Raw genomic sequence first — 27,623 nt, forward strand, 5'->3', positions numbered from 1 at the left:
TGGCTATCGAATTTCACAAGGGGAATGACTTTGTCCAATGTATTTTACATTTTACAAGTCACATGGGTTTAATATAGTTACTTTTAAACGGGGTCCTGTTAAGAACTTTAGCAAAGCGCTAAGGGACTAAAAATGCTCAAATAGGTTATATTTGAAGGATCAAAATGAACAGAATCACATAGATAAGAAATAATTTTATTCCAAAACTCCTTTCTCACATGCTGTTTTGAATTTATTTGGAAAAAAATGATGTCCAAATTTAACATTAAAATGATCCCTTTACCTAAGTAATACATATCTAGATTGTTATTAGAAAATAATTGTACAAATTTAACATAATACATAATAGTTAATACTAATTCACTAAATCAAAAGTGCAGATTTGAGTTACTTAAACGTGAAACATGCGTATTCAAATATTACAAAGATCAATTTTTCAGGGACTAAAGATGCAAGTTTAAATTAGAAGAAAAAGAAACGGACCTGGTGTGAAACTGTATGGGTGTCGCCATGGGAAAAAGAACCGATCGTTTTTCTGCCGGTTCCTACACCTACACCTACACAATTCACAAATCAAAACAAGTCATGAGTAATTAAAATGACAAGAGCCCAATAATGAAGAAAAAAAAAGCACTAGAGTCGTAAAAAAATGACCATGAGAAACAGAGAAGAAAAGCATGACAAAAACAGCCACAACCAAAATGGAACGCCCCATTGATAGATTTCTAATTTAGCTTGAAAATGAGTCTCTGAACCTTTTGGGGTATTTAAAAGAGTGATGTGAAGAAGGGTTTTTTTCTTTTTGGGCTATTAGTAAGGTGGGCAGCTGGCGTAAACTAGAGAACCTAGAAATCACTATATATTCACTTTGGAGACCTTCTCAGATCCGATATTGACGTGTATAAACCATAAATTTATATTTTAGTACTCCTATCATATATTTTTACAATACTACATTTTGTAAAAATACCATTATATTTATGTTTCGATAAATCAAAATCAAAGTCAAAAAGAGTATAATTTGGCGATATTTATGTCGCACAAATAAAGAAGAATATTTTTATTGAATGAGCAACATAAAAAGAAATTACTTCAAATATTTGTTACTCAAGTCTCAAGCACATTTTTTTTAGTGATGAAGGGGGTTTATTTTTTTCGGAATCACGTTTATTACTCCTTTTACTAAGCCCTTCTAAATTTTGATAAGTGGATTTTACCAACTTTCATTTTTATTATGGTGTGTGACATTAATTGACTTTAACTTATTTTAAGGGGTCACTATTAATACCATATTTGTATTTTGATGCGTGTATATTAAAATAGTACTATGTTCCTTGAACATGCAACATAAAGTTTATGAGATATTGTATCTATTCGATCAAGGTTGTCCAAAATTAAAAAAAAAGTCAACACTTCAAAAAGTCATCATAGTTTTTGGTGGATCAAAACAAAAAAAATATACTAACAAATAAAACGATGAGGAACTATATTGACTTGTCTAGTAAATATATATGTATATTTTATTTTTGATACACTTTAAAAAAAAATAAAAAATAGAATGACAATTTCATTATATTATTCTTTAAATATAGTAAATTCAATGCTTTGAAAAATTACTATAGTTAATAACAAAGATAAAGTAGGAACTAAATAATATATTATATATTAATTTTTCAAACAAATGAAGTAAAGATAAATATTTATTTTTAGTATAATAATAAACAAGTAGAAGTGGAAAAAGAAGTACATACGGCTATTTTCTGACATTTGATTGTGTAAAAATTCAGTTAGTTAAACTTGTCAAAGATTGTTTAATGTGATTAAATTTTTTATTGCAAAGTCTAAACTCATGAAGACCTTAGTAATTGATTCATCACATGCAATGAAACATTAAAAACCTTTAATTGAATTGTAGAGGGTGAAGAGGAGCTATTGTCAGATCACTTGTGTGCGTGCACATGAATGTTCACAAATCGCAATGAGGCAGGCCGAAGTTTACTACTCCTTCCACCGAACAAAAGTTGTTCACTATATTAAAAATAGTTATTCAATAATATTAGTCTAATTTATAAAATTAAGAGATAATTTATTTTTTGTGTCTTTTTATCCTTGCTATTAAATAGTACTCTCTATATCCCTAATTACTTGTCCATTTTAACAAATCAAGAAGACAAAAAAAAAATTCTCTATTACAACCTCAATTTATTACTTAAAAAAATGTATAACTTATTGAAAATCTTAAGTTTTTAATTCATCTATTTCATAATTAATAGGGGTAAAATGGTAAACTCACTATATCAATTATTGTTTTCTTAATAGGTTTGTCAATTCAAAAGTGAACAAGTAATTACAGACAGAGAGAATATGTATCATTTAAGACGTTTTTTAAAGCATTAAATTTAATAAAATCACAGAATAATACAGTAATATTACCCATATTATTCATTAGTATTTCTTAAGATGTATGTCAAGTCAGTAATGGACGACTATGGTTGGACATACAAAATATTTTCTCCGATTCAAATGGATTATTTTGGGACGAAAAAAGTACTACTAGTATCACTCAAAGTAATTAAGCATGGCTTGAATATCGAAAGTTGGGAAGTACTTCCCACATCACGTGTCACCATTTAGTATTTTCTGCTAGTGGCTACTTAATTAAAAGCTTTGCTTTTGAATTTTATCTTTTGTTGTCTTGGATGGGGACATCTCCACGCTTTAACTTTACCTTCAACAAACAAATGCACTTTATCTAGGCAGCAACATAAGCAGCTTCTTCTTTTTATTTACACCGCCATTTTACTCCTCCAATTAAACTCTTCCTCTTTTTAATGTAGCTTCCTTGGTTCAAGAATCACTTGGAAAGTAGTGCAAGCATGGACCTATTTTTAATGAAAGTTGACTTTTGATTTTCAATCCCAATAACTTTGCCATACTCCAACACGTCATAAACTTTTATAAAGCACATAGCTTGCAACTATAGACAACTTGAGCTTTCCAGGCAGCCTCAGTCTGTTGAACAAACAGAAACACTATAGTTTTGACTACACCAAAATTAAATTCTTAGACAAATAACAAAATTAGTTCATTCTGAGCTCCTCTTAAATCAAACAAGATCCCCTTTAATTTCTGTGAATGGTATTATAGTTGAGGAAAGTATAACTAGTCATAGACAGTGCATTGTGCATCAGACACGCACTTCAAACAGCTTGTACACCGACCTTACGCCTATTTTGGACCCTCAGCTCAAGGAAAAGCAAATCGCAAAAGAAATAATTGATAAAAACATTCTATCAGTGTCTGTCTTGATGTAATTTTGTGCATACAGTAAATGAAACCCATTGATCCAACTAATCCAATATTTCGTTTCGTGTAAGGTTCACTAAAAGGGCACTCTCTTTAGGGGCTTTCCATTCCCAGGGGCTCGATTCAAAGTTCAAACCCTCTAGGCTCTGACTAAGGTTGGAGGGGCGGTCTGACTTTCTGCATTATTGCACCTGTATGAGCAAATAATCTGTGTCACCATTGTAAAAGTAAATTAAACTACTTTAGCAGTGAGAGTTAGGCTGGAAAAAATTATTTTCTAACCCTCCATCACAGTTAGATGAAATCTTAATGACAGGGAACTTGACTGGTTTATACAGTTCGTTAATGTGTTAACCTAGCTCCTTCAAGAAATCAAATAGCTGCGAAGATCAAGTGGTATGAAAAGGGAAATCATCTGGCAACTTCTCTCTGTAGTATCATTTTAATTATGAATCAGCCTGATGTTGGTCCCAGGAAGCAGATGTGGAATCCCAAAGCAACTGTAAAAGTAATGTCAAATGTGCTTTGAATAGTTTGTTATCAAGGAAACTTGTATAACTCAAGAGAATCTACAAAGGATAGGTTTTCAATTAGTCAACAAATGATTTTTGTGCATAAAACAATAGTAATCTATTGCAGAAGCCACATGATAAGTTCCACAGCAAACCACCCCATTCCCTGAAAATGAATGTTGTCAAGTTCTTCACAAAATACTAGAATATCTCAAACTTTGACCATTATTTTCCCCCTCTCAATGCAGTCCCATTTATAGTTGCATATACAACTACTAGGAGTTGGACAATAGCCCCCATTCAGTTTCTGGAAAGGAACAAGATAAGCATTTAAACTGAAAATAGTTTTAAGTTCTCCAAAAGAGAGAAGAGAAGAAAAGAAGGCCAACAGGAAGAAAGGAAAGTTTAGTTATGCATGGTGAAGCTCCATTCATAGTGGTGCATTATAATAGAACTTGAAGCAGACAAAAAGGTAAATAAGGAACTCTTTCATTTCACCTCCAACTTATTCTACCACGTGATTTTCACACAGTGACTCTAGTATGTGTGTCTCGCTTTCTCAAATACAAATATACACATCAACTAAGAAACTTAATACGCAGAAAGATCAACTAGAAAACAAAACACACCGGCCTCACTCACACAAAAAGGAGGGAACTAACAGCAAGATTGATCTATTCTAATTTTGTAAAAAACTTAACATTCAGTCTACATCTAGACTTTCACTGGACTACAGTATGAATAACTGGTCTAACGGAAATGCCAGTGGCAGACAACTGTGAAGCATAGTCAGCTGAATAACTCCTGTCTTGCCACCACCATTTATAACATTTACAAAGCTTATCAACACACCTGCTTATGAGCTCTCATTGAAATTTAACGACCTGGACATTGCTGCTGGATTGACTTGTAATAAAGTAGAGTTTTCTGAAACACAGCTCCTCTCATCATTCTTTGGCAGAAAGGCATTGAGAAGACCTCCACCAACTGAATCAACAACCTCATGTTTTATTCCTAATATTGCCCAGATAGGACTCTTTGCAGCTTCTCCTGGATCACCAATTCGCAATGTTTTAGGAAACCATAGACGCTTCCCAGGATCACTCTCTTTTCGTTGCTCTTCCTCAGTGCCTTTCGATTTCAGCACATTCTCATCCCTTGAATGTTTCCCCGAAGTTGGAGAATCAGGACCAGGAGTTAGAGGCATTTGGTTGTGGGATGCAGTGGGTGGGAACATCCAAGGGACATTCCAAGAACCTGGTATTGTACAACCCCAATAAGTGGTTGCAGGGAAGAATGGCATAGGAATGCCAGGAAGGGAGTAACCCGGTGGAGGTACTGCATTTCTACAGTGCACAGAACTCCATATATATGGCCAAGGAGCTTCAGTAAAGCAAGGTGAATGAGTTGGAAAGCTGTTGTAGTTCTTCCTTGGAGTGTTAGGTAATCCATTATCATTATCCTTTGAACTTACAGCAGTAACCGAAGATCCATCGGAATGATCATCTCCATTATCTCCAGCTTGAATTCGAAGCTCTTTATATTTTTGGAACCCATTCCCAGAACAATTCTGCATAGTTTTATCAGCAACGTTCAAAACTGAAACCATTGACTCAGATAGGGGGTCTTCAGTATCAAATGTCAGAATAGTTCCATTGAGCTTGAGGGGAGGTTGCTGGGTTTCATTAGGAAAATTTGTTCTTGCATTTGATAGTGCTTCAGAGACGGATATGTGACTGTAATGCAAAACCGAGTTCTTGTGTTTCCGACGACCAGCACCTACAGGCACATTCCTCATAGTCCCACCAGCAGTCCAATATCTCTGACAATTCTTGCAGAAGTGTCTAGGCTGGCTGGCGTTGTAATTGTTGAAGTAACAAAATTTTGTTTCCATGCTATTACAGCGAGGGCATGGAAGTGTCTTGTCTGGTTTTTTCAGGTTTCTCTCCTGTGAGTTGCTTGTTTCACTGTGTTCCTCTTCACTTTTTGACCTTTTGGCTGTTGAAGATTCATAACAATCAGGCGACTCCTTTATAATATCACATCTCTGCTGAATTGGATTCTGATCCTGTAAATCCTCAGTAGTCAAATGTTCATTGTCATCAATACAATCATCACACTGACCCTGTATGTAGAGAGAAAAATCAAGTTAGTTTCTTAAATTCATTCAAGTAACGGATAACATATGGGAGTTGCAGAGTCAAGCAGTGTTTAACAAGATTTCACTAGGTCCTGATATCTACACTGAGTACTGAGCTTCCCTGTCACTGAAGCATGTGACTAGCTAGTTCCTAGATAGAATGTTGAGGTCAAAGATAAAAAGGAAGACATAAAAGTCATATACACCCTCCGATACAATTTATACAATTTGTTTGATTGGTTTTGACTTGACATGGAATTTAAGAAAGTAAAGAAGACTTTTGACACTTGTGCTCTTAAGCTAAAGATATGTAGAATGTACCAAAATGTTATTTAATCTTATGGTCTTAAAATGAGTAAAGTTAGAATTAATGAGTTACCAACAAGAGAAAGAGACATTCTTCTTTAAACGGACTAAAAAGGAAATTAGTACAAACAAACTGAAACGGAGGGAGCATCATTTAGAAGTTAGTGAAGGAGGACAGAGGATTTGAATACCTGACAACTTAAATATCTTTTGGAGTGTTCATCATAGAAAGAACGCTGAATAGAGTAGTTAAGAAAGATTTGAACATTCATCTCACGTAGAAAGCAATATCTTTTACATAATATCATATTTCATATCAATTACAGAAATTAACAAAAGACAACAACAGTTTGTGTCCTTTAATTCTTTCACGTCCCACAATAATTGACATGTTCAAAAGTAGATAAATTTGATGTATAAAAATCTGAAGCGATAAACAAAGCAAAGCTGTTGCTTGAGCTATGCAAGCGCCGCTTGTCAAATACAGGTTAAAGAAAACTAGTTTAAACATAAGGAAAACTCCTCCTATGTGCAAAGCATAATTTATCCCAAGCTGGAAAGAGGAGGAGACTTGTGGTAAGCCAACGTCAGTGTAGAAATAGTCAAATTACAATCTAGAAAGAACCTCTTGGATACACAAGATCCAATCCTAGCTAGATTGAGATTGAGTCATAGTTGAATGGAAACACAAGAAATTACAACTCTATTGAATTCAAGAAATGGTAACTTCAGTATTTAATAACAAGGGAACCCACAACCGCTGGTTGCACACGGTGTATATTTTTTTCACTACAAAATAGCTAACAATCTAAGAAAATTGAACAACAAAAGAAAAACTTAAGTGTTCAGACAAAGAAAGGAACACCAAAATAGAAAATTTCAGTAAGCATAACCTAATAGCCAAAAGAGGTAAAAATTCCCACCAAGAAGGAAAAAAGAACCAAAATATAACCAATACGGATCCCTTCCATTTCAGTATAATCTAACAAAAAAAAATAAATCCAAAACCCTAACAATATGGTCCAAAAGGAAAGTCAACAACCAGTCTCAAAATGACTTCAAAACAATAATAAAGTCATTATATACAAGAAGAAGCCATACCTTGAGCTCTTGCTCGACTTCTCCAGCTGAGAAACAATTATCTCCGGTATCCTCCGGCGCCGGAGCCGGAAAATGGGGTAACTGAATAGTCCAACCAAAGAGCTTAATGGCAGGATCCTTAATAGCAATTGCTTCAGACATTGACAAGTCCCAAAGATAAAAAGTTCAGTATAATAGCAGAGAACAGAAAGAAAGAGGAACAGATAAAATGAGATGAAATTTTGTTTGACACTTTATTCATTCACCAGAGGCAGAGAGAGAGAGAGATCTGACACCCACTAACACTTTCTTTGTTATGGGACTTTGGGTCTGGTTTTAGGCTTCGTTGGTTTTTTGGTTTACCAAAACAGGTGTTTTCTCAATTTCTCCTCTACTTTCTTGTTATATACTTAATAAAAAAATTGTTATTTTTAAGATTTAAATTCATCTATTTGGTTAGATTAAAATAAAATATAGCAATCAAACATATACGGTATAATCCAACGAGTGAATTTTAGAAAGAGTAAGATGTATACCAACTTTTGATAAATAGAGCGGTTTATGTCTAATAAATCTTTATCTCAAACAAGTGTAATCAAAATAAAATTTGAAAGAAAAATAAGATAAAAAAATCAATTGAAGAAATGAAAATTGATGAAGGAATACTTTGTGAATACTAACTAATTACTAAAGAAGGAGAAACGAGGAGGAGATTAATCTCCTCGTTCCTAATCATATGTCTTTTAATTTATGCACATATTTATTTGAGCATTCTCATTTTTACTGTCTTCATCTTTTAACTTTCGTGCGTAAATTAGAATAGATCAAAATACATGTTCATGACAAATTTACGTGAGTTTAACAATATTTTCTTAAATTACATATAAATATAATTATTATAATTTCACTTTGAAACGCAAGTATTGAACAAACTTGTGGATATTAGGTATAGAAAAAGGTTAGAGTGAGAGGTGTTATGCCAGGTGAGCAAGAAAAAGCGATAGTTAATTTAGAGCCATAAGTTGTATGTGGCTATAGATTTCTTCACTTTCTCTTTCTTGATTCTCTAAATAACACTTTTTAATCCGACTCAGCACTGCCTTTTTCTTTTTTCCTTCACTAGTAGCTGGGCACTAGCCGCCCACCCCTTTCAAAAAGATCCGCCTTTTCCCCTTTTTTGCCATTCTTCTTTCTTTTTGGGACTTCTTCCGTTTCCACGTGTATTCTTGTCCATTACTCTATTCGTTCTTTTTAGTTGTTATTTATATTTTTTTTAAATAATTATCAATTGAGAGAGAATCAATTATCTTTTTCTAACTTTGTTCTTGACATTAATTATTTTAGAATAAGGGGCACATTTTTCCGTCCTTAATTACTTATCAATTTTTAAATTAATACATCTATTAAAAAAATTAACATAGTGAGTTATCATTTTACCCCTATTATTATGAAGTGGATAAATTAAATTTTAAGATTTCAAGAATATCTTTCTTTTTCAAAATTAATTAATTGAGGGTATAAGAGGGACAAAAAAAAAATGTCCTTTCTTGATTTGTTAAAATAGACAAGTAAAAAAGAAAAATTGAATAAAAAATTAGGGACAAAAGGAGTATATAATAAAAATTAAAAAATTAATAAGGGATATATTGATCAAACATCGCTCATTATTAAATTTTTCTTAAAGATTATGTCAAACTTTTAGTATGACAACTAAAAAAAATGGAGAAAGTAATTAAAGTCTCACTATATTTTAACATACTGTTTTAATTGTTAGATGTATTATGTTATTATATTATTTTAATAAATATTATATTTGTTTAAATTTCATATTTTATGTCGTTACATAGGTATTAATATTGGGTAGAACAAAAAAATATTAGGTAGATATAATTTATTTTATAGTTGGAAATAATTTAGTTCAAAAAACATATTTTATTTTAATTTACTAATTTACGATTGTTTATAGCCATAGAGATATCATTAAATATTTGAAAAATTGACCCAACCGGATATGATGGACGCTACAAAACGTGCTTTCGCAGCCAACTTTAAATTTTAAAAAAACTTTAGTTTAATCATACTATCCCTTCTCCTACGTGGGACCAAACTCGAGAAAATCTAGAATATTAACAATACTTAATTTAATGTTGATGATAAGATAAGAGTTGACAAGGTTATTGCATTATTACATAAAAACAATACCAAATCTTGTATAAAATTCCTTAACCTCTTTTAATTATAAAATATCTTCAATCAAATCTCTTGTGTTGCATGAAGAATCATAAAAGCACCCTTTCTTTTCTTATCTCTTTTTGCATGATTACATTAAAATAATATTCTATTAAATACTCAAAAGATAATTAGCACACATATATAATAAAATAACGTACCTTGAGATTGTAGATCATATTGTACCTAATACTAATACATATGCAAATGTAATTCATATCAAACCGGTATATACGTATATTACTCGGGATTCATTCTACGTACATGCATTTAATCCATATATTTTAATTAATCAATATGATGTATAGATAGCCCACACAGTATAATGTTTCCTAAATAATATAACTAGAAGGGATGATTTGATTCTAGCAATTGGACATACATAAACCATAATTTCTAATTAAGTGTAATTTTAACAATTACACATTTTTGCATAGGAGAATGAATATATATATATATATATATATGATTCATTATTTCACTATCTTATTTATTAGATTTATTTAATTTCTTTAAAAAAACAAAGAAGTAAAAGTAAGTTACTGATCTTCCGAAAGTTTAGTATTCTTCAGTTATGTGACCATGTGATTTTAGAAAGAGAGCATTACTCTTCCACTCGTGAGTCGTAACTACTTTGCATAACATTCGAGTACAAATCTCTTAAACCTTATTTTAGAGAATCCTAAAGTAGTTGTGACACTTAAATACTCTTTTGTGTATATATAATAATAATCAGAGCAGAGAAATTAGAATAATTACACAGCAAATCCGATATTGAAGAATTTTAAAAACTTGATCCTAAGTCATTCATTCAGAAAATTCCCGCTAGACAGGTATTTTTTTTAGATATTATATATGTTTGATTTTAATCAGTTTTGAAGGATTCCTTAAAGTGAAATTTGACCATACATAATTTAGCAACCCTATGAACGCCCCTGTTCATGCATGTCTGATTTCAATAGCTTCCACATATTTGTGCATATATATTTTCCATCAGCTTGGAGTATCTGAATTAATCATTGGTAAGCAAGTGTTCAAAGACCTCAAGGCTACTTATGACAATTTATTGATGATTCATCTTGCAATCTGTTAAACGAGTCTTATGAATTGTGCAAATGAAGTACGTAATAACTCCTGGTTCCAACTTCCAATGCTTAGTCGAACGTGCATATATATATACGTCGATCTCTTAAGCTTATCTCCTGATGATATTAGTCTTACGAATTGAATTTTATTTTCATTTGCACTCTGAACCTATAATTTCATGAATTGCTGAGTCTTGTGATTTATAAGAGACATGTTTCAGTAATGCCAAAGAAAATGGCTCATTTGTTGTGAGTTTAAAGTCTTACTCATGTCTTGACTAGGGATTGGAGAAGAACTAATTGAGTCTTAATATATGGGGCTCGATGATCTGGTAGATTTGGAAAACATACCGATTGAACAAGTTTTTGAGAATTTGAAATGTAACAAGGAGGGTCTTACTTATACTGATGTGGAAGAGAGGTTGTCCATCTATAGACACAACAAGCTGGAGGAGAAGATGGAGAGTAAATTCTTGAATTTTTTGAGATATTCATGGAACCCTCTCTCACGGACTATGGCAGCTGCTGCTATCATGGCAATTGTTCTCGCAAATGGAGGAGGAAGGCCTCCAGATTGGCAGCTTTTTTTGGGTATCGTTACATTTCTAATTGTAACTAACTCATCATACACTTTTGTTGCGGTTAAACTAACTAGCGATATAGCAGCTCGGGTCCAATTTTTACACAAGTTCTGCAGAGTTCTTCGAGATGGACGATGGTGTGAAGTAGACAGTTCTAACCTCGTCCCAGGGGATATGATCCATATAAAAATGGGAGACATAGTTCCTGCAGATGTTCGTGTCCTCAATTTCTTTATTACTGATCCAGTCGTGAAAATTGACCACCCGTCTGATCTGACAGGTGAATCTCTTCCTGTAACAAAATCACGTATTGGAGATTGTGCTTACTCTGGTTCAACCTGTCAAAAAGGAGAAATTATAGCAGTCGTTATCGCTATTGGAGTTCGTACCAGATATAGGAATGCGGCAGCTCCCCACGTTGTTAAAAGTTCCAACCAAGTGGAATGTTTTCGACGTGTTTCCAAAGGTATTGGAAACTTCTGCATCCATTTTGTTGCTGTGGTAATGATGGTGGAGATCATTGTCATGTACTGTATCCAACACCGTGCATATCGTTCTGGTATCGACAATCTTCTCGTGCTCCTCATTGGTGGAATTCCAATTGGCATACCACTCACTCTTTTACTCATAATGAGACATGGCACTGTTACTAGTTCTCATTATGTTATAAAAAGTATGACAACTATAATTGATATGGCTTGTATGGACGTGCTTTGTAGTGACATGACGGGGACCCTAACACTTGGCATACTTGATGTTCAAAGAGACCTTATTGAGGTTTTTGCCAACGACATCAATAAAGATACCGTTGCTCTGATGGCAGCTCGAGCCTGTAATTCAGAGGAATGTGCTAGACGGGCTGGAATAAGGTTACGCCTTCGTTGCTGTCCAACTGAAAAACAAACATCACATACTTATTCAGATGGCAAAGGAAAAAAGCACAGGGTCAGCATCGGTAAACCAGAACATATCCTAAATAATTATGCTCATAACAAGTCAGATATCGAACATAGAGTTCATTCTGTGATTAACATGTTTGCTGAGAAGGGTTTGAAGTCCATGGCAGTGGCATACCAGGAATTTCCGTCAGATATAGAACATAGAGTACATTCTGCGATGGACATATTTGCTGAGAAGGTTTTGCACTCAATTGCTGAGCAGGCCAACCCGTCAGATATAGAACAATCAGTTCACTCTGTGATTGACATGCTTGCTGAGAAGGTCTTGCACTCAATCACTCTAGCATTCCAGGAAGTTCCGTCAGATATAAAACATACTGTTCGTTCTATGATTGACGTGTTCTCTGAGAAGGTCTTGCACTCAATCGCCGAGGCATACCAGGAAGTTCCACACGGAGCAAAGGAGAAATCTGGGAGTCCATGGCAATTCATCGGTCTTCTGCCTTTTGTTGATCCGCCAAGAGAGGGTTGTGCAAGCTCAATCAGGGAATTGTTGAACCACGGAGTGAGTGTTAAAATGATTACAAGGGATCAACTGGTAATTGGAAAAGAAATTGGGCGTCGCCTGGGAATGGGGACAAATATGTATCCTTCATCTGCTCTGTTGGGACATAATGATAAATCAATTGCTGCTGATAATGATCTATCGATTGATGAAATCATAGAGAATGCTGATGGTTTTGTTAGCTGTGCCCTTCCTGAGCAAAAATATGAGATAATAAAGCACTTGCGATCTCGGAAACATGTATGTGGAATGATTGGTGGTGGTGTCGATGATATTCCTGCTTTAAAAAAGGCTGATATCCGGATAGCTCCTTATGGAGCCACTGAAGCGGCTCAAAATGCTGCTGACATTGTCCTTATGGAATCTGGTCTGAAATACTTGTGTGAAGCTGTTTTGACCAGTCGATCAATCACTGTAAGGATGAAAAGCTGCATGGTACATGCTGTTTCAATTGCAATCCATAACGTGCTTGGCTTTATGCTTTTGGCTCTGGTCTGGAAGTTCGATTTTCCACCCTTTAAGATGCTCATTATTGCGCTAGCCAATTGCTTTATCAATGTGATAGCATCACAGAACAGGGTCAAATCATCTCCTCTGCCTGTTAATTGGAGCCTGTCCGAGATTTTGCCTACTGGAATTGTCCTTGGTAGCTATTTGGCAATGTCAACGGTAATATTCTTCTGGGCAGTATATGAAACAAACTTCTTTTCACTCGAGAAGACATATATGAAGTTTGTATTAGCAGTTCTCCTTCAAGTTAGCAGCAGCAATTATGCGCTAATATTCGTCATGAGGACTGGGAGATTGTTGCCTGGTTGTGATAGTCTCCTATTTATTTGGGTGTCTTATCAACTTCTTTCCACCATGCTTGCTGCGTCTGGAGATCAGAGCATTGGCTGGAGTTGTGCAGGAAAAATCTGGCTATACAACATAGTATTCTACGTTCCTCTTTATTGCATCAAGTTCTTCAATCAGCGCTCGCGCAAAGGATTTTTGAAAAGCATATTGTGATTGCTGGTAAGTTTAATTTATATCATATAAGCTGATTTTTTAGATTAAGTTTGTTTGTTGCATTACTTTGTTTTCTGCAAGTATTTGTTTTTTGGTCATAACCAGTTATAATGGTAAACTTCCAAACTTGATCTATTTTGGCATTAACATGGTTCATGTTATTTGGAAAATACCAATTATGATTTTGCAATATGTATTTATGTTGAATTTAACTTTATAATTTATTCCAAGTGTAGCTCTGGCAATTTGTTCCTCAAGAAAGGAGGAATGGTCTCAATTTCTGAACTGCAGTAGGTTTCTAATATTCTTGTAAGATCAAATCACACTAACGTATGACATAAGAGCGACTACTTTATTGGGTCATTTCATAACGTTTTCGTTTAACTTCCAACATTTAGCAAGTCATAAAGTGGAACAATGACACCCACAAATATCTAAGGATGGACTACTGAGCGCCACTAAAATCATTGCCAAATTTTGATGGTCTCACTTTTAGTCTAAGATCCCGTTTGAATTGGCTTAAAAAAAGTTGTTTTTAAGTCAAAAATAAAAAAGTCAAGAAATGACTTTTAAATTAAAAAATAAAAAGTAGGGGGAGACTTACTTTTGGTTTTTGATTTATTTTAAGTCATTTTAAACTTATTTTAAGTCATTCTTGATCTTATCAAACACTTCTCAACTTATTTTAAGTCATTTTTTACTTATTTTAAGTTATTTTTATATTTGTCAAACACTTTTAGAAGTAAAAAACTGACGTAAGAATATGTTTGACTAACTTTTAAGCGAATCGAAACACCCTCTAATACTAACTTGTACAACAACCCAATTTGCCATGGATTTTAGTTTGAAAATTTTATCTCCAATTTCGTCGTGCGTATAAACCAACTAGCCTCTAATTTCAACTTTGAATTCCTTGTTTGTCACGTCGAGACTTTGTGTTAGACTTTACTACTCTCACACTAGTCAAAGTATATGACAATGACGCCACCACCTCCTTGTACTTTCAAGACGCGTTGACCATCAACAACTACTTTTCTATTGCTTGCCTACTATCGCCCAAAATACCTTACTTTATTTTAGAGATATACTATACATGTTTTTTTTTATTTTTACGTAGTAACAGAGTCAAAAATTTCACCAAAAAAATTCAAAATTATGAAAGATACACACACTAAAAAGTTCAATATAAACAGATCAAGTTACAAATAGCTAGGAGTGAAATGAAAATTGTCTAACCTTTATTTTTAGGAAAAATTGTGTAGAATAGCAAACATTTAAACGCTATTAAATGCTATAGCTATTGTTTTGGAAAATTGTGATTCGCAGTCACTGTTTCGTTAGATCTTGCTATTAATTTGATTCCTGATCGTATAAATCTTTATTTTGTATATACTTATACTAGGTATTTGTATACGATTTATGAAAAATTCACAATAAATTACCCTGTTTGTTAAATCGGCAAGCGAAATATACAAACGGAGTTCTAGAAAATTTCTAAATGTATAAATACATAATTTATATATACTTATCTTATTTGTGTATTTCCAAGCGAAATATACAAACGGGCGAGCGAAAATATACAAACCGCGCGAAATATACAAATCGGGGCTTCCATAGCAAATAAAACTATAGCTACAAAGTGCAACTATCAGAACTATAATTGTAAAACGTTATTCCTTATAAGGCAAACTACATAAATTCCACTAGTTTAGGTCCTAATGCCACCTCCATTGCACGTCTCCTCGCCATCATGAAATCGTCGTCTCCGACAAAAGCTTCACCAAACTAGCAGGAAATCTTTTGTTCTTCGTTGCGCTCTTCTCCTAGGTATAGTGAGGAATTGAAACTTGATGATGTTGTACATACTGCCATACTGGCCTTGAAGGAGGGGTAAGCATCTTAACTTTTTTCACATATCCATTATTATTGTAGTCAGTAATTTTTTCCCCTTGGTTTAGTGTGTTTCTATACGTCCCTATTCTTTTCTTGAAAAAGGATGTAATTCTAATCCCCTCAATTTTGACTCATTGGTTAACATGAGGATTAAGGGAAGAAGAAGAGTTTGAGTTTTACCCTAACTCATATTCTTGGATAGGAAGATATTTGTTTTTAATTAAAACACTAATTTTGGAGTTTAAACGTAAAGATAATTAATCAATCCTAATTTTAAGGGATATGGGTATTGATTGTATCTTCAATAATATATGATATAAAATATTAAAAGTGGTAATATATGTAATTGTTTAAAAATAGAGATAAAATTAGTATATATAATAGTGATGTATGTCTAATAAAGTAGTTTATTCTTTATATTTATTGTGTTTGCTATTTCTAACTAAAATTACTCTTTTTTAACGGTGGGATTGAGTCGGGTCATTTGATCAGTCATATGGCCCATTAGAACTAGAAAAAGAAAAGAAAACTTAAATTTGGAGTGTATGAAGTCCACCATTTCATGTGAAGGAATTTAAACACACATCAAATCTCCTTGTCGTCTCTGCTTCCTTTTCTACACTCTTGATGGCCGGCCAAAATTTCAATCTACACCAGATCTCCATAAACTGATTCTCAGCTATTAGTCTTCTTCCTTCTAGATTACTTCAATCTTCTAACTTTATCTGATATAAATTCCCAATTGACTATCCATCAATATTCCAATCTCTTTTTCAATTTGGGAAAATTGGCCGATCTGATCTTCATTAAAGACTGAGTCTTTTATATTCCTAGATACAATCTTGAAATCTTTAACCCAAATGGTCTGTTTACATACCTCAATTCCTCCAATAGACCCAAAATTAGCCAGGGCAAAATCCAAGATTTCAACTGCCCACTTGAGGCAAATCAATCGGTTGGACAAGAAAAGAAACATGCCGCCAAGTGATTGTGAACAGTCTCACTCTGTTATCATTGATGTAGTGATTTTGATTGCCGTGGTTGGTGCTTCTGGGGTTTTGTTGTATCCTTATATAAATCTTGTGGTGCATATACTGATTGAATTTTTCGAAGAAGTTTCTGATGTGGTGAAAGAGGAATTTTTGCGGGCTCCGATGGTGTTTATCTGTCTAGGGCTTAGCATTTTTTTTGCTGTAATTGCTCTTTTGGCAGTGACAGTTTGTACAACAGGGAGAGGATGTGGGAGACCAGGTTGTCGTCGGCTTAAGAAAGCTGCTGAATTTGATATACAGCTAGAGACAGAAGACAGTCTTAAGAAGTCAAATTTGATTCCAAAAACTGGAGGAGTTAAAAAGGGGATATTCAAGTTACCTAGAGATTACCATCAAGAATTGGAAGGTGAACTTAAAAGAATGGCTCCGCCTAATGGTAGAGCGGTTCTTGTGTATCGAGGCAGATGTGGTTGCTCTATAGGTACAATGGAAATTCCTGGACCAAGGAAGACTGGAAAGTTTAAGAAATAATTTTAGGAAGCATATTTTGGATGCTGTAATAATCAGATGATGCCTTTGACTGGTAATCTTCTCTGAAAAGAACTAGACCCTTTTATATATAAGCTTATATATATATATATGAGAATAAATTATTACAAAGAACAGGAACTCTTATTATAATGTAACAGGGGAATCTGCCATTTCCGCTACCATAATAGTGTATTCCATCGATCCCCATTCCTGTAAATTAGTTAAGTACTATTTGGGCCACAGAAGATGTGTTTTGTGCAATAGCTACATAAACACAGTTTGACCTTGTTGATTGAGAATCTTATCTATGGCTATTGCTGTTTTACTGGTATGTGTGTCCCCATAGCTAATTCTCGCTGACCACGTCTTATAGGATCAGTTTATTTATGGTTTTAGTGTTCTCTTTCTGGAGCACTTTATATCTCTTCTTGCAAACTTATGTTAGTTGTTTATTTTCTGTTGCTATTTTCTTTAGTTTGATGACTACATTCTGCAAATTAGGTTTAAAGGAATAGTCACAAGTTCAACAATCATACTTCAATGTGTAGTACTTTCTCGAGCTGTATAAAAAAAAATCATATCAGATGATCATGTATTGAAGTTGCTTGAATTGCCTATGTCCCTCAACTGCTACAGTTAGGAATGAAAACATTATCTATGTACATAATTGATGTTCTGAGCCAATGGAAAATTGGAAACAGCCTCTCGACTCTATAAATATAGGGTAAGGTCTGCGTACATCCTACCCTCCCCATACCCCATTTGTGGGATTGCACCGGGTATGTAGTTGTTATTGTGATACATAATTGTTGTTCTCGTAATGGAAGTTCTGCTCAATTGTTTAGACTTTTTTTCAGTTTGTTGTGCAACTGATGTCCTAAACTGCTTAGCACGTTTTTACATTCTGTGAATTGTTTAATCTGCTCAACTGGGGTAGACTCTGAGTCGTTTAGCTGATTGTCAATGTGCTTTTGTGCTACTTAAAATATGTCATTGAACACACAAATCTTTGAGTTACAAGGATGGGCAGTGTTCGTCCTTGTGTGCCTTATATGATTCTTCGTTTGGTATATTACTACTACTGTCATAGTACTAGTATGTTTTTCTTCTTATGTTGCTTACTTTCTTGATGTTTTTGCCTGTGGGTTCAAGTCCCCCAAAAAACAAAAAGTACCTCTGATTGAGCCTTACAACAAGTCTTTTAAACAATTTAGATGGCATTTGTGAAAGACCTCTTTGTTGGTGTGTTAAAGGCCTAAGTTGTACGAGATAAATTATTAAACTTGAGTGATCTTTTGAGATATTAACTCTGTTTTATTACTTGAGTTTGTTAGATGATATTATGTGGGCAGGCAAGAACATTTGAATGTAGTCAGTTGATTGTCTGGTTAAATTTCTACTGTGTGACTAAACCAGAGTGGTAGATGTAAGCAGTTGATTGTCTAGTAAAAATTCCGCGTAAACTTGAAAAAGACGACTCTATTAAGAAAAATCATTTAAGTACTATTTTTTGGTAAACAAGAAAAAATCATTACCATCTCTTTTGAGAGATTATTATTCGTCAATCCACTCTCGTATTAACTAGATAGCATATAAAGTAAACCAAAATAAACAGAATAAAAAACACAACCTAAGATGCTCTCAATGTATATATCTGTTTGTTCTTCATCCAACTCATTAATACTACTACCAACACGTCTAATACTCTCTCTCAGAGTCGGTCTTCTCCCGGCCGTCACGACAGCCGCAGGCATCTTGTACCTGCAAACAGGACAGGAACGATGTATCTCCAACCACTGGTTAATACAATTTGAATGATAACGATGTTTACATGACATCTCTTTAGCTTTTTCCCCAACTTGAAACTCCGACAAGCAAATTGCACATTCACTTTCCTCTTCTATAATTTTAACAATTGGCAGTGCTTCTACCGAAGCCTGTGCCGCTGGTGGTGAAGGCCCGGCTTCATACTGGATGTATGAACTCCTGCGCGCCATCAGAGTGAGATCCCGAAACAACGTTGGCATGGTAAATTGAAGTACTTGGTATAGGATGGATGGGTGTATATGTATATTCGTAAACCTAGTCCTAGGTGGATTCGGAATAATATACTTTTAATAGCACTAATTGAAAACCGACATTAGAAAGGGTGTCTAATGGTTTAGTTTGGTTAATTGGTTATTCAAAGATTTTATATCATATTAATTCTGCGGTTATTTTATTGTCTATACTTAAAATTTGATTTTTCAAAATCTTGGTTTTTATTGGATATTTTTTTCAGTGCGATTGATTTTCTGTAATGTGATTTTAAAATATCATTTAATAATAGGGGGTATAGTAACTAGGTTGATGTTTATTATGTAAAAAATAATAACTAGTTTCAATGCACTACTAGTTTTAATATACACATATAGGTTAATTATATAAAAAAAATTATAGTGTTACAAAATTAAGAATTCCAATGTCACAGACTTGATAATTTTGAAAGGTTAAAGCCCAAAAAAAAAGAATATTAATTAAAGCTGAAATTTAGAATTTTATTTATTAACTCTAAATTAAATAATTACTTTAAATTTTATTTATGAAAAGAAAAGGAAGTCAAAATCAAATATTAATCTAATTGGCTACTAATTTATTTTCCCCTTAGATTTTGAAGTTCTAGGTTTCTAATTAAGAATTATTTTGATAAGTATAGTATTAGTTTTGAACTATTTAAAAAAATAAAATTACAAACTATCATCTAGAAAGTAATTCATTATTCTTATACAAATAAATGATTAAATTATCAATTTATTCTTCTTAATGAGCTCTTTTAAAAATGAAAAAGAAAAAAAGCATAAGGTCAGCAGCCGCAGACATTCGAGTGTGCACCTTGACTAGTCCTAAGCACCTCGCATCGCCGGGCTACATCATCTCGTTGTTTTAATGGTGTTCAAAGTGTATAATTTACTCATTTAGAATATCAAACACTTTATTTCTTCTCTCATAAATCAAATCTGAAAATTTGAAGCTGCAAAGGTGGAAGAATGAGTACTTCAACCCTCGTCTTTGAGTTTCATCAAGTCTACACTCCAACTAGCCTTGAAGCAGGGGCATTTGTAGACATTGTAATTTTGTGGGACTCTACAAGACGTGTTTAATTCGAATTGAAACTCTAGAAGGTGTGTTCAGTTTCAATTAGAATTCTTGAAGCTACTCAACCTTAAACCCTACTTCATGCCTATATAAAGGGTACTAAATTCTCTTAAAAGGCATCTCAAATATCCCATAAACTCTTGAGTATTTTAAAAAATAAAGATCTCGATATATTCCACAAAAGTCATGGAATATTAGAGGTCAAATCTAAATCATCCTAGTTCGAGAAATACGCCACTAACGGCCCTTGAATCATGGATAAATCTTAGGAGAGTAGAATCAAGGGATCAACAGAATTGTATATGCAATCTTGATGAATAAAATTATGTTTCTTCATGTTTTTTTTGTGATTGTATTTTATTTTCTGTCACTTAAAAAAAAAAAAAAACTTGTTGGGTTATGAAGGGGTGATTATGACGTCATGCGGAAGCTTACAATTGCAAATCATATAGTTGATAAATTAGATAACAAAAACTTATACTAAAAATCAAAATATTATTATATCAAAACTAATATAAAGAAAAACATTGAAACTTTAGAGAGAATAAATCTCCCCATAAACAAAAGTCTTAAACGACTACATTGTGGATGTTATTGTTTTGTGTTAGAAGAAAACAAATTTATATTTATAGAGTCCTAAAACCTTTTCTTACTAGAAAAGGAGTCCTAAAGGAGAGAATAAACCAAATATAAAATAATATTATATTTTCCTTTCAAGAAAAGTAAAAACATTTATGGTAATGTTTTATTTTATTTTTAAGGAAAAATAAACCTTAAATTATGATAAGAAAATCAGGGCAAAACCCTAACACATTATACATAAATTAATCTTTAATAAATTTTTTTGTGTGATTATCTTTAATCTACTATAGCTTTGCTCCTGATTGTCACAATGTATAAATTATATACAAGATTAGTTGTTTGATCAATTTTTTTTATTTATATTTAGGTGGTTTGTCGCATAAAAACATTAGTGCTTTATAATTGTCTAAATATAAAGACATGACTTACTTAGTACTCTGATTTTTCATCTAGGAAAAAAAGTTTCAAGGCTTGAATGTGTTTCTCTACATTCACTCCTATTTTGGAGTTTATTTTTGTTATATTTCAATTAATCATAATAAATTTTATTTTCCATATATCATAAAAAAGCTAGAAGATTTTTTTTTTCTAATATCATTATTATGTGACACTTCAAAATTGGTGCTGATAGAGAAGTATCAATCGCTGCTAGTGTAAGTATTAATGGTTATATTAGTAAAATATTGTGTATATGTTTTTACTTCTTTTTGAAAAAATTACTGTATTGTTTGCATTTCAAAAATTGTATAAATGTATAGAAATAACTTTTGATCTACTCACTTTTTCTCCTTATTATAAAGTGGTATAAATAGTTTCATTCCGATTAAACTGAAAAAATTTAGCCCCCTTTCACTTTTAATTTTAACATATAGCAAAATTAAAACTTATTAAGTTCTTCTATAATTGTACGAAGTGCGAGTAATTTCTCTCATCTAATACAATAATAATTAACACACTTATATTGACATGAACTTTTTGCAATTTAGACGGCTAAATTATTGACTAAAATAGACAACTTATGAGAGAATTGGAGGTCTCATATATGGTTCACGCATCTTATACCTACAAATTGGACAAGATGCATGTATCTCTAACCATCTGTTAATACAATTTGAATGATAGCAATGTTTACATGGCATTTCTTTAGCTGTTTCCTTGACTTGAAATTCTACCAAACAAATAGCACATTCGCTCATCTGTTCTTCTTCTTCTTGTACGATTTCAACATCTGGCAATTTTTCTATTGAAGCCTTTGTCGCTGGTGGTGGTACGGTACTAGTCGTCCTGATTATTGGCTCCCAATTCGTAGCCGTAGGCTCTGCCGTCGGAACAACTTCTCTCATGTTTTGTTGGCGCGGGATCCGCGATCGCTCATGCTGCTCCGCCTGAGAGAGTGCGTCGCGCAGCGCGTGGAATCGCGCCATGGATGCCGGCGGTGGCTGTGGCTGTGGCTGTGGCCGTGGCCGCGGCCGCGGCTGCTCACGGAAAGATCTTCTTCTCGTATTCATAGTATATTTGATAAATCAATTCCCGGACGACAAATTTATAGTATGTATATATTCTTCAACCTAGTTTTAGTTGGTTTTAGAATAACACAATTCAATTACCGAAATCCTAATTCCTAAACCAGAAGGTAATAGGATAGAACTCTGTGTTGTTCATTTAGTAGTTTAGTTTGTTAATTAGTTATCTCAATTTTTATTTTATTGGTAAAAATTTGATTCATCTAATTGGTAACGTTTAATTTCCCACTTTGTAATCCTCTTCTCAAATTCCCCTTGCCCTTATTTATAATTTTAAAAATTTACTCCACCTAATTTAACTTAACACAAAATTTAAGAATATAAAAAAAAAACTTTCTAATATATCATATGATCATGAATTAAAGTTAGTTAAACGTATCAAAATATATAACATTAAATATGTCACGTGAAAAATTGAAATTAAATTGTTACAATAAAATAAAAAAGGACTTAAATATTTCGAAGTTAGATTCTCTTAAATCTTAATGCACAAAAGTGTGCAACCAATAATAGAGTTGAAAGTAATTTGCTAAACTAAAACACTTGGCAAATAAAATATGAAAAAAATTGGAAGTCAGAAGCGAATAGTGTCAAAATTTCTTGGTTAATCCAAGTCAAAATTGTCCACTAATTCTGGCCTATGGCGGCATCTGTAATATGGACAGGATCCACGTATCTCTAACCTTAATACAATTGGAATGATATCGATGCTTATATGACATCTCTCTAGCTTTATATCTAACTTGAAACTCCAACAAGCAAATCGCTCATTCACTTTCCTCTTCTACAATTTCAACAATTGACAGTGCCTCTATTGTGTTAGCAAATAAAGTCCTATTTTCCAGCTTTGTCCTAGTCTTTAGGATAGTATTTTATCATGAATTTGGTTCCTATTTTTTAGGATTAATATTACTTAGTGTTTCCAGTTTTATTGCTTAACGTTGTTAACTCTTTGTGCCTATAAAATCTGCAGCCGCAGAGTACTAAATACAGACAGAAAGAGGTCATCTTAATTTCAGCATATCGACTCTCTTCAGTTCTTTTTGCTTTCTGTATATGCTTCATTATTCTGCATCTATTTACATATTGAAACCTATATAAATTCCAAGGTGATGGTGAGAATGCAAAAAATATATATATTAAATAAACACATTAAAAAGTCCCAATCCGTTGTTTTAATTTGATACCTACAAAGTCAAACAAGGTGGTTGTGGCTATGGCCTGTAAGCAACGACATGGTTTATAGTTGCAAATACATATGAAGAAGACAGACCCTTTATGTGTGTGTATAAATAGTGTCATGAAAAACCTAGGTTCGGTTGATATTCAATAACACTGATTCTGATTTTTACAATTTTTTTATCCCGATCAGCTTGCGTATCAAACATCCTGGAAGTTTTTTAGCTCACTTGTTTCCACATTTAATTTTTTCTTTTTGCAACACTAATGTCCTAAACTGCACAGCACGACTTCAGCTTAATACATACAACTACTTAATTAATTCTGTTGACGATATTTTCCATTTATAGTATCGTGTTTTTCTTCCTATGTTGTTTTATTTATGTTTTTGCATGTGGGTTTAATTTCGAAATAGATACACTGATTTAGCCTTACATTGAGATTTACAATACGTTTATGACAATTCAGCTCGAGTTTCTGAATTCATGAAACTTGATGAATCAATTGTCGGATCGAACTTCTTAATTGACCAATAGGCTGGGTATATATACGAAGTATTGTCGAACCTAATTTTGGTTGGATTTGGAATATATACCTTCAATTCAATAACCGGAGCAATTAAAAACCAATCTGTATCAGTATACCTGCACTAAAGCGAAAGTAAGACATTGTGTTGTTTTTGTACGTTTTCGGTTCCTATTCAATATTGAGTAGCACATTAATTTTAATTTGCTTTCTACCAATGATTTATACATTAATTAAATTTTAATAAAATCCACTTTCAACTTATTAACTTTTACATATTACTAGTTAAATAAATAATTTGTATTTATTAAAAATAATCATACTCAATTATAAGGACTAGATAAGTGATAAATAAATTAACTTGTATATGAATAATTTAATATTTTTTACATTTTGTGTAATAATTGGTTCCTTTTAGTTCATAGGCAAGTTTTGAAATCAACCCTAAACTTGACAAAAAATATTATTTTAGTCCTCCAATTGACCGTCATAAAAACAAACATCTTTTTGATTAAGTAATTTAAAAACACTTCTCTTAACCCATGTGTATATGTGGAATTAAATGCTAAAATTTTGCAAAGAAAAACTTTTTAAACTATTATTATTTTTTCTTATTCCACCCCATCCCCCTACCCAGGGTACCCCAACCCCCCAATTACCCTCCAATTCTTAAAAAAAGTTCTTATCTCACACCACTGCCTACCCCGACCCCCCCCCCCCCCCAAGAAAAAGAATCACTTTTAAAATAAAATAAAATAAAAAATCTTACCCTATCCACACACCCCTACCTCCCCTCCCCCAACCCAAAAAATAAATTTTAAAATATTTTTTTTTGGGGTTGGGTGGGTAGTGAGATGGGGTTGGGGTACTGGATAGGGAATGAGGTGGGGTGCAAAATATTTAATATTTAAAAAAAGAAAAAAAAAACACTTTTTTTTCCTTTTTAATTCGTAGCATTTAATTATTTAAATATTTTTAAAATGTATTTTTTACTTTATATCTATGTGTACGTCAAATTAACAAAAAACTTCACATATATGCTTATATTGATGACATATGGCATAAGCAGAGTGTTTTTGAATGCACTCAATCAAGCAAGGGGTGTTTTTAAGATCGTCAATAATTGGGAGACTAAAGTAACTAATAAGTCAGGCCAAGTTTAAAAGTGTTTTCAATACTTATTTCTTTAGTTTTTTTTTTAACAAAAAATTCAAACAGATTTACGCTTATTTCTAACATTTTAACCCAAACATGTATCTATTTATTTATCCAATTCTTATAAATCTCTCCTTCAATGATGCGATAAGTCTCTTTGAGAAAATATGCATTAGCAAATCATAATCATGTAAATTCATCATTTAAAATGAAACATATATTTATAAAATCCATTTGAGAACGTATCTTGTGCTCATGTGCCCTAAACATAGGCACACTTTAATTCTAGTCAACATCTAAATACAATCAATCACAGGCATTTGATATCTCCAACAACTTGTTAATACAATTAGAATGATGAAGAAGCTTACAATGCATCCCCTTAGGTTTATCCTCAACTTGAAACTCCAACAAAAAAATTGCACATTATATTCACTCTCCTCTCGAAGAATTTCAACAATTGGCAGTGCCTCCATTGAAGCCTCTGTTGTGGGTAAAGACCCTCGATTTCAACGTTTTTGAAATTTGACGGTGATGGAGTTCTTATAATCATATTAATTCAATCCATTGCTCGAATTCAATACCTACTAAATTAAATAAGATAGATATGGTGGTAAGCGATAACATGATTTATCGTTGCACATACTTTTGAAGAAGACATGTCATTTATGTGTGTATATAGATAATGTAATGAAGAACCTAATTTTGGTTGGATTTGAAATAAATGTACATTCATTAAAGTTATGCACATAAATGAGCAAAGGAGTAAGTAATGAATTGTGAAAGTTAGTCTCTATGCTATGCTGTGTAATTTTTATACAATATGGTTAAATTATAGAAGAAAGATTGATGTACCATTTTTCTAGATAAAGAAGTTTGAGTCGATTTAGCTAGGAACCTATAGAAATTTTGAGAATCTATACAGTAAATTAATTTGCAGGAAACCACAAAAGAAATTCTACAACTTAATCGATAATTTGTACCATTTATGAATAGAGGAGTCCGGAGCCTAAAGGGCAAAAAAAATTGTCAAAAATTCCAAAAGGGCACATCACTTTTTATTCTAATCAAAAGGGCAAGATCGCTGCGTCAGCAGCGATTTTCTTCTGACAAAATCGCTGCTATTTCGTCTAAAAAAAAAAAATAATTAAAAATCGCTGCCACAGCAGTGATTTTGTAAAATATATATATATATATTTTTAATTAGAAATCGCTGCTTTTTCTTTAAAAAAACTAAAACGGCACATAAAAAAAAAAAACTAACCAAAAGGGCTTCTGACAAAACAAAAATAAAAATCGCTGCATATTTTCTCAAAAAAAAAATAACTTTTTTTCTTCAAAAATAACTTATTATTATTTATGATATATAATTCAATTTTCCTCATGCTTCAACAATTTTATTGAGTATACTGTCATCTTGTTTATCATTTTTATATTATTAATAAGTAATAATAGGCATGAAAATAATAGCACTCGGCATGAAAAACGCTGCCCCTGCAGCGATGTGTAAGGAAAAAAAAAATTTGACTTAAAATCGCTGCCACAACAATTTTTTTTTTTTTTTTTTACAATGGCAGCGATTTTGTTTAAAAAATATATATTTTTTTTTTTTACAAAATCGCTGCTGTGGCAGCAATTTTTAATTTTTTTTTTTTTTTTAAAAATTTAGACGAAATAGCAGCGATTTTGTCATTTTGTCAGAGGAAAATCGCTGCTGACGCAGCGATTTTGCCCTTTTGGTTAGAATAAAAAGTAATGTGCCCTTTTGAAATTTTTGACAATTTTTTTTGCCCTTTAGGCTCCGGATTCATGAATAGAGTTTTTGAAGATTTGTATTTGTCCTTTCCTGACATTTCACACATTATTTCTACTCATGTCAATTATGACATCATATAATCACATGCAGTTTTTATTTTATGTTTTCATATGCTATTTTATCACTACTCTTTTTCTATTTTCTTGTCGCTATCCTTCGCAAAACATTCACCATATGAGAATATAAAATATTGAATCAATCTAGTTATTATTATTATTAAAAAAAAAATACAAGAGCAATTAAAGGACAAACAAGAATATTTGAAGTGTTGATTTTTATTTTTTTTGGGGGGTTAAAAGGAGTATTGAATTATTAAAATTAACTTCATTTGAAAACTAATTAAAATAATTTAACTTTAATTTTTTTATTTTACTATTAATAACATAATTTCATTAGTATTATGTAGTACCCTGACATAAATTTTTAGAAGAAATAATCTTTCTCCCCAAGAGCCACAATAGTTCCGTTAAATTGAATGAATATTTTGTTCGTTTAAATATAAATAATAAACCCAATGAAGCGAAGGATCATGACTCATGATGGTGTCACTTCGAACTACAAATATTTGTATCAGAATA

The 27,623-nt window shown here is 32.6% G+C and overlaps 2 protein-coding genes and 1 pseudogene across 2 annotated transcripts; 2 read left to right on the forward strand and 1 right to left on the reverse strand.

The window, feature by feature from the left end:
- Positions 1–4,438: 4,438 nt before the first annotated feature.
- LOC125811167 (cyclic dof factor 3-like) lies at positions 4,439–7,615 on the reverse strand. Its single transcript, XM_049490688.1, has 2 exons — positions 7,366–7,615; positions 4,439–5,943 (listed from the first exon to the last, which is right to left on the reverse strand). The coding sequence occupies exons 1-2, from the start codon at positions 7,504–7,506 to the stop codon at positions 4,675–4,677; spliced, it is 1,410 nt and encodes a 469-aa protein (XP_049346645.1). The 5' UTR covers positions 7,507–7,615; the 3' UTR covers positions 4,439–4,674.
- Positions 7,616–8,320: 705 nt separating this feature from the next.
- Positions 8,321–13,714, forward strand: LOC125810979 (plasma membrane ATPase 1-like; annotated as a pseudogene).
- A 2,489-nt stretch (positions 13,715–16,203) lies between these two features.
- On the forward strand, positions 16,204–17,422 carry LOC125811190 (uncharacterized protein At5g19025). Its single transcript, XM_049490716.1, has one exon. The coding sequence runs from the start codon at positions 16,468–16,470 to the stop codon at positions 17,128–17,130; it is 663 nt and encodes a 220-aa protein (XP_049346673.1). The 5' UTR covers positions 16,204–16,467; the 3' UTR covers positions 17,131–17,422.
- The last annotated feature ends 10,201 nt before the right edge of the window (positions 17,423–27,623 follow it).

This window comes from Solanum verrucosum, unplaced genomic scaffold (genome assembly GCF_900185275.1).
Source record: "Solanum verrucosum unplaced genomic scaffold, falcon-dt-bn FXZP01000032.1, whole genome shotgun sequence".
NCBI classification, from domain to species: Eukaryota; Viridiplantae; Streptophyta; class Magnoliopsida; order Solanales; family Solanaceae; genus Solanum; species Solanum verrucosum.

Bases quoted from the DNA above. Each gene is read 5' to 3' on its own strand.
- LOC125811190 (XM_049490716.1), top strand. From the start codon at position 16,468: ATGGTCTGTTTACATACCTCAATTCCTCCAATAGACCCAAAATTAGCC.
- LOC125811167 (XM_049490688.1), bottom strand. From the start codon at position 7,506: ATGTCTGAAGCAATTGCTATTAAGGATCCTGCCATTAAGCTCTTTGGT. The intron at 5,944-7,365 runs GTATGGCTTCTT...CTCTACATACAG, and splicing joins AAGTCGAGCAAGAGCTCAAG to GGTCAGTGTGATGATTGTAT.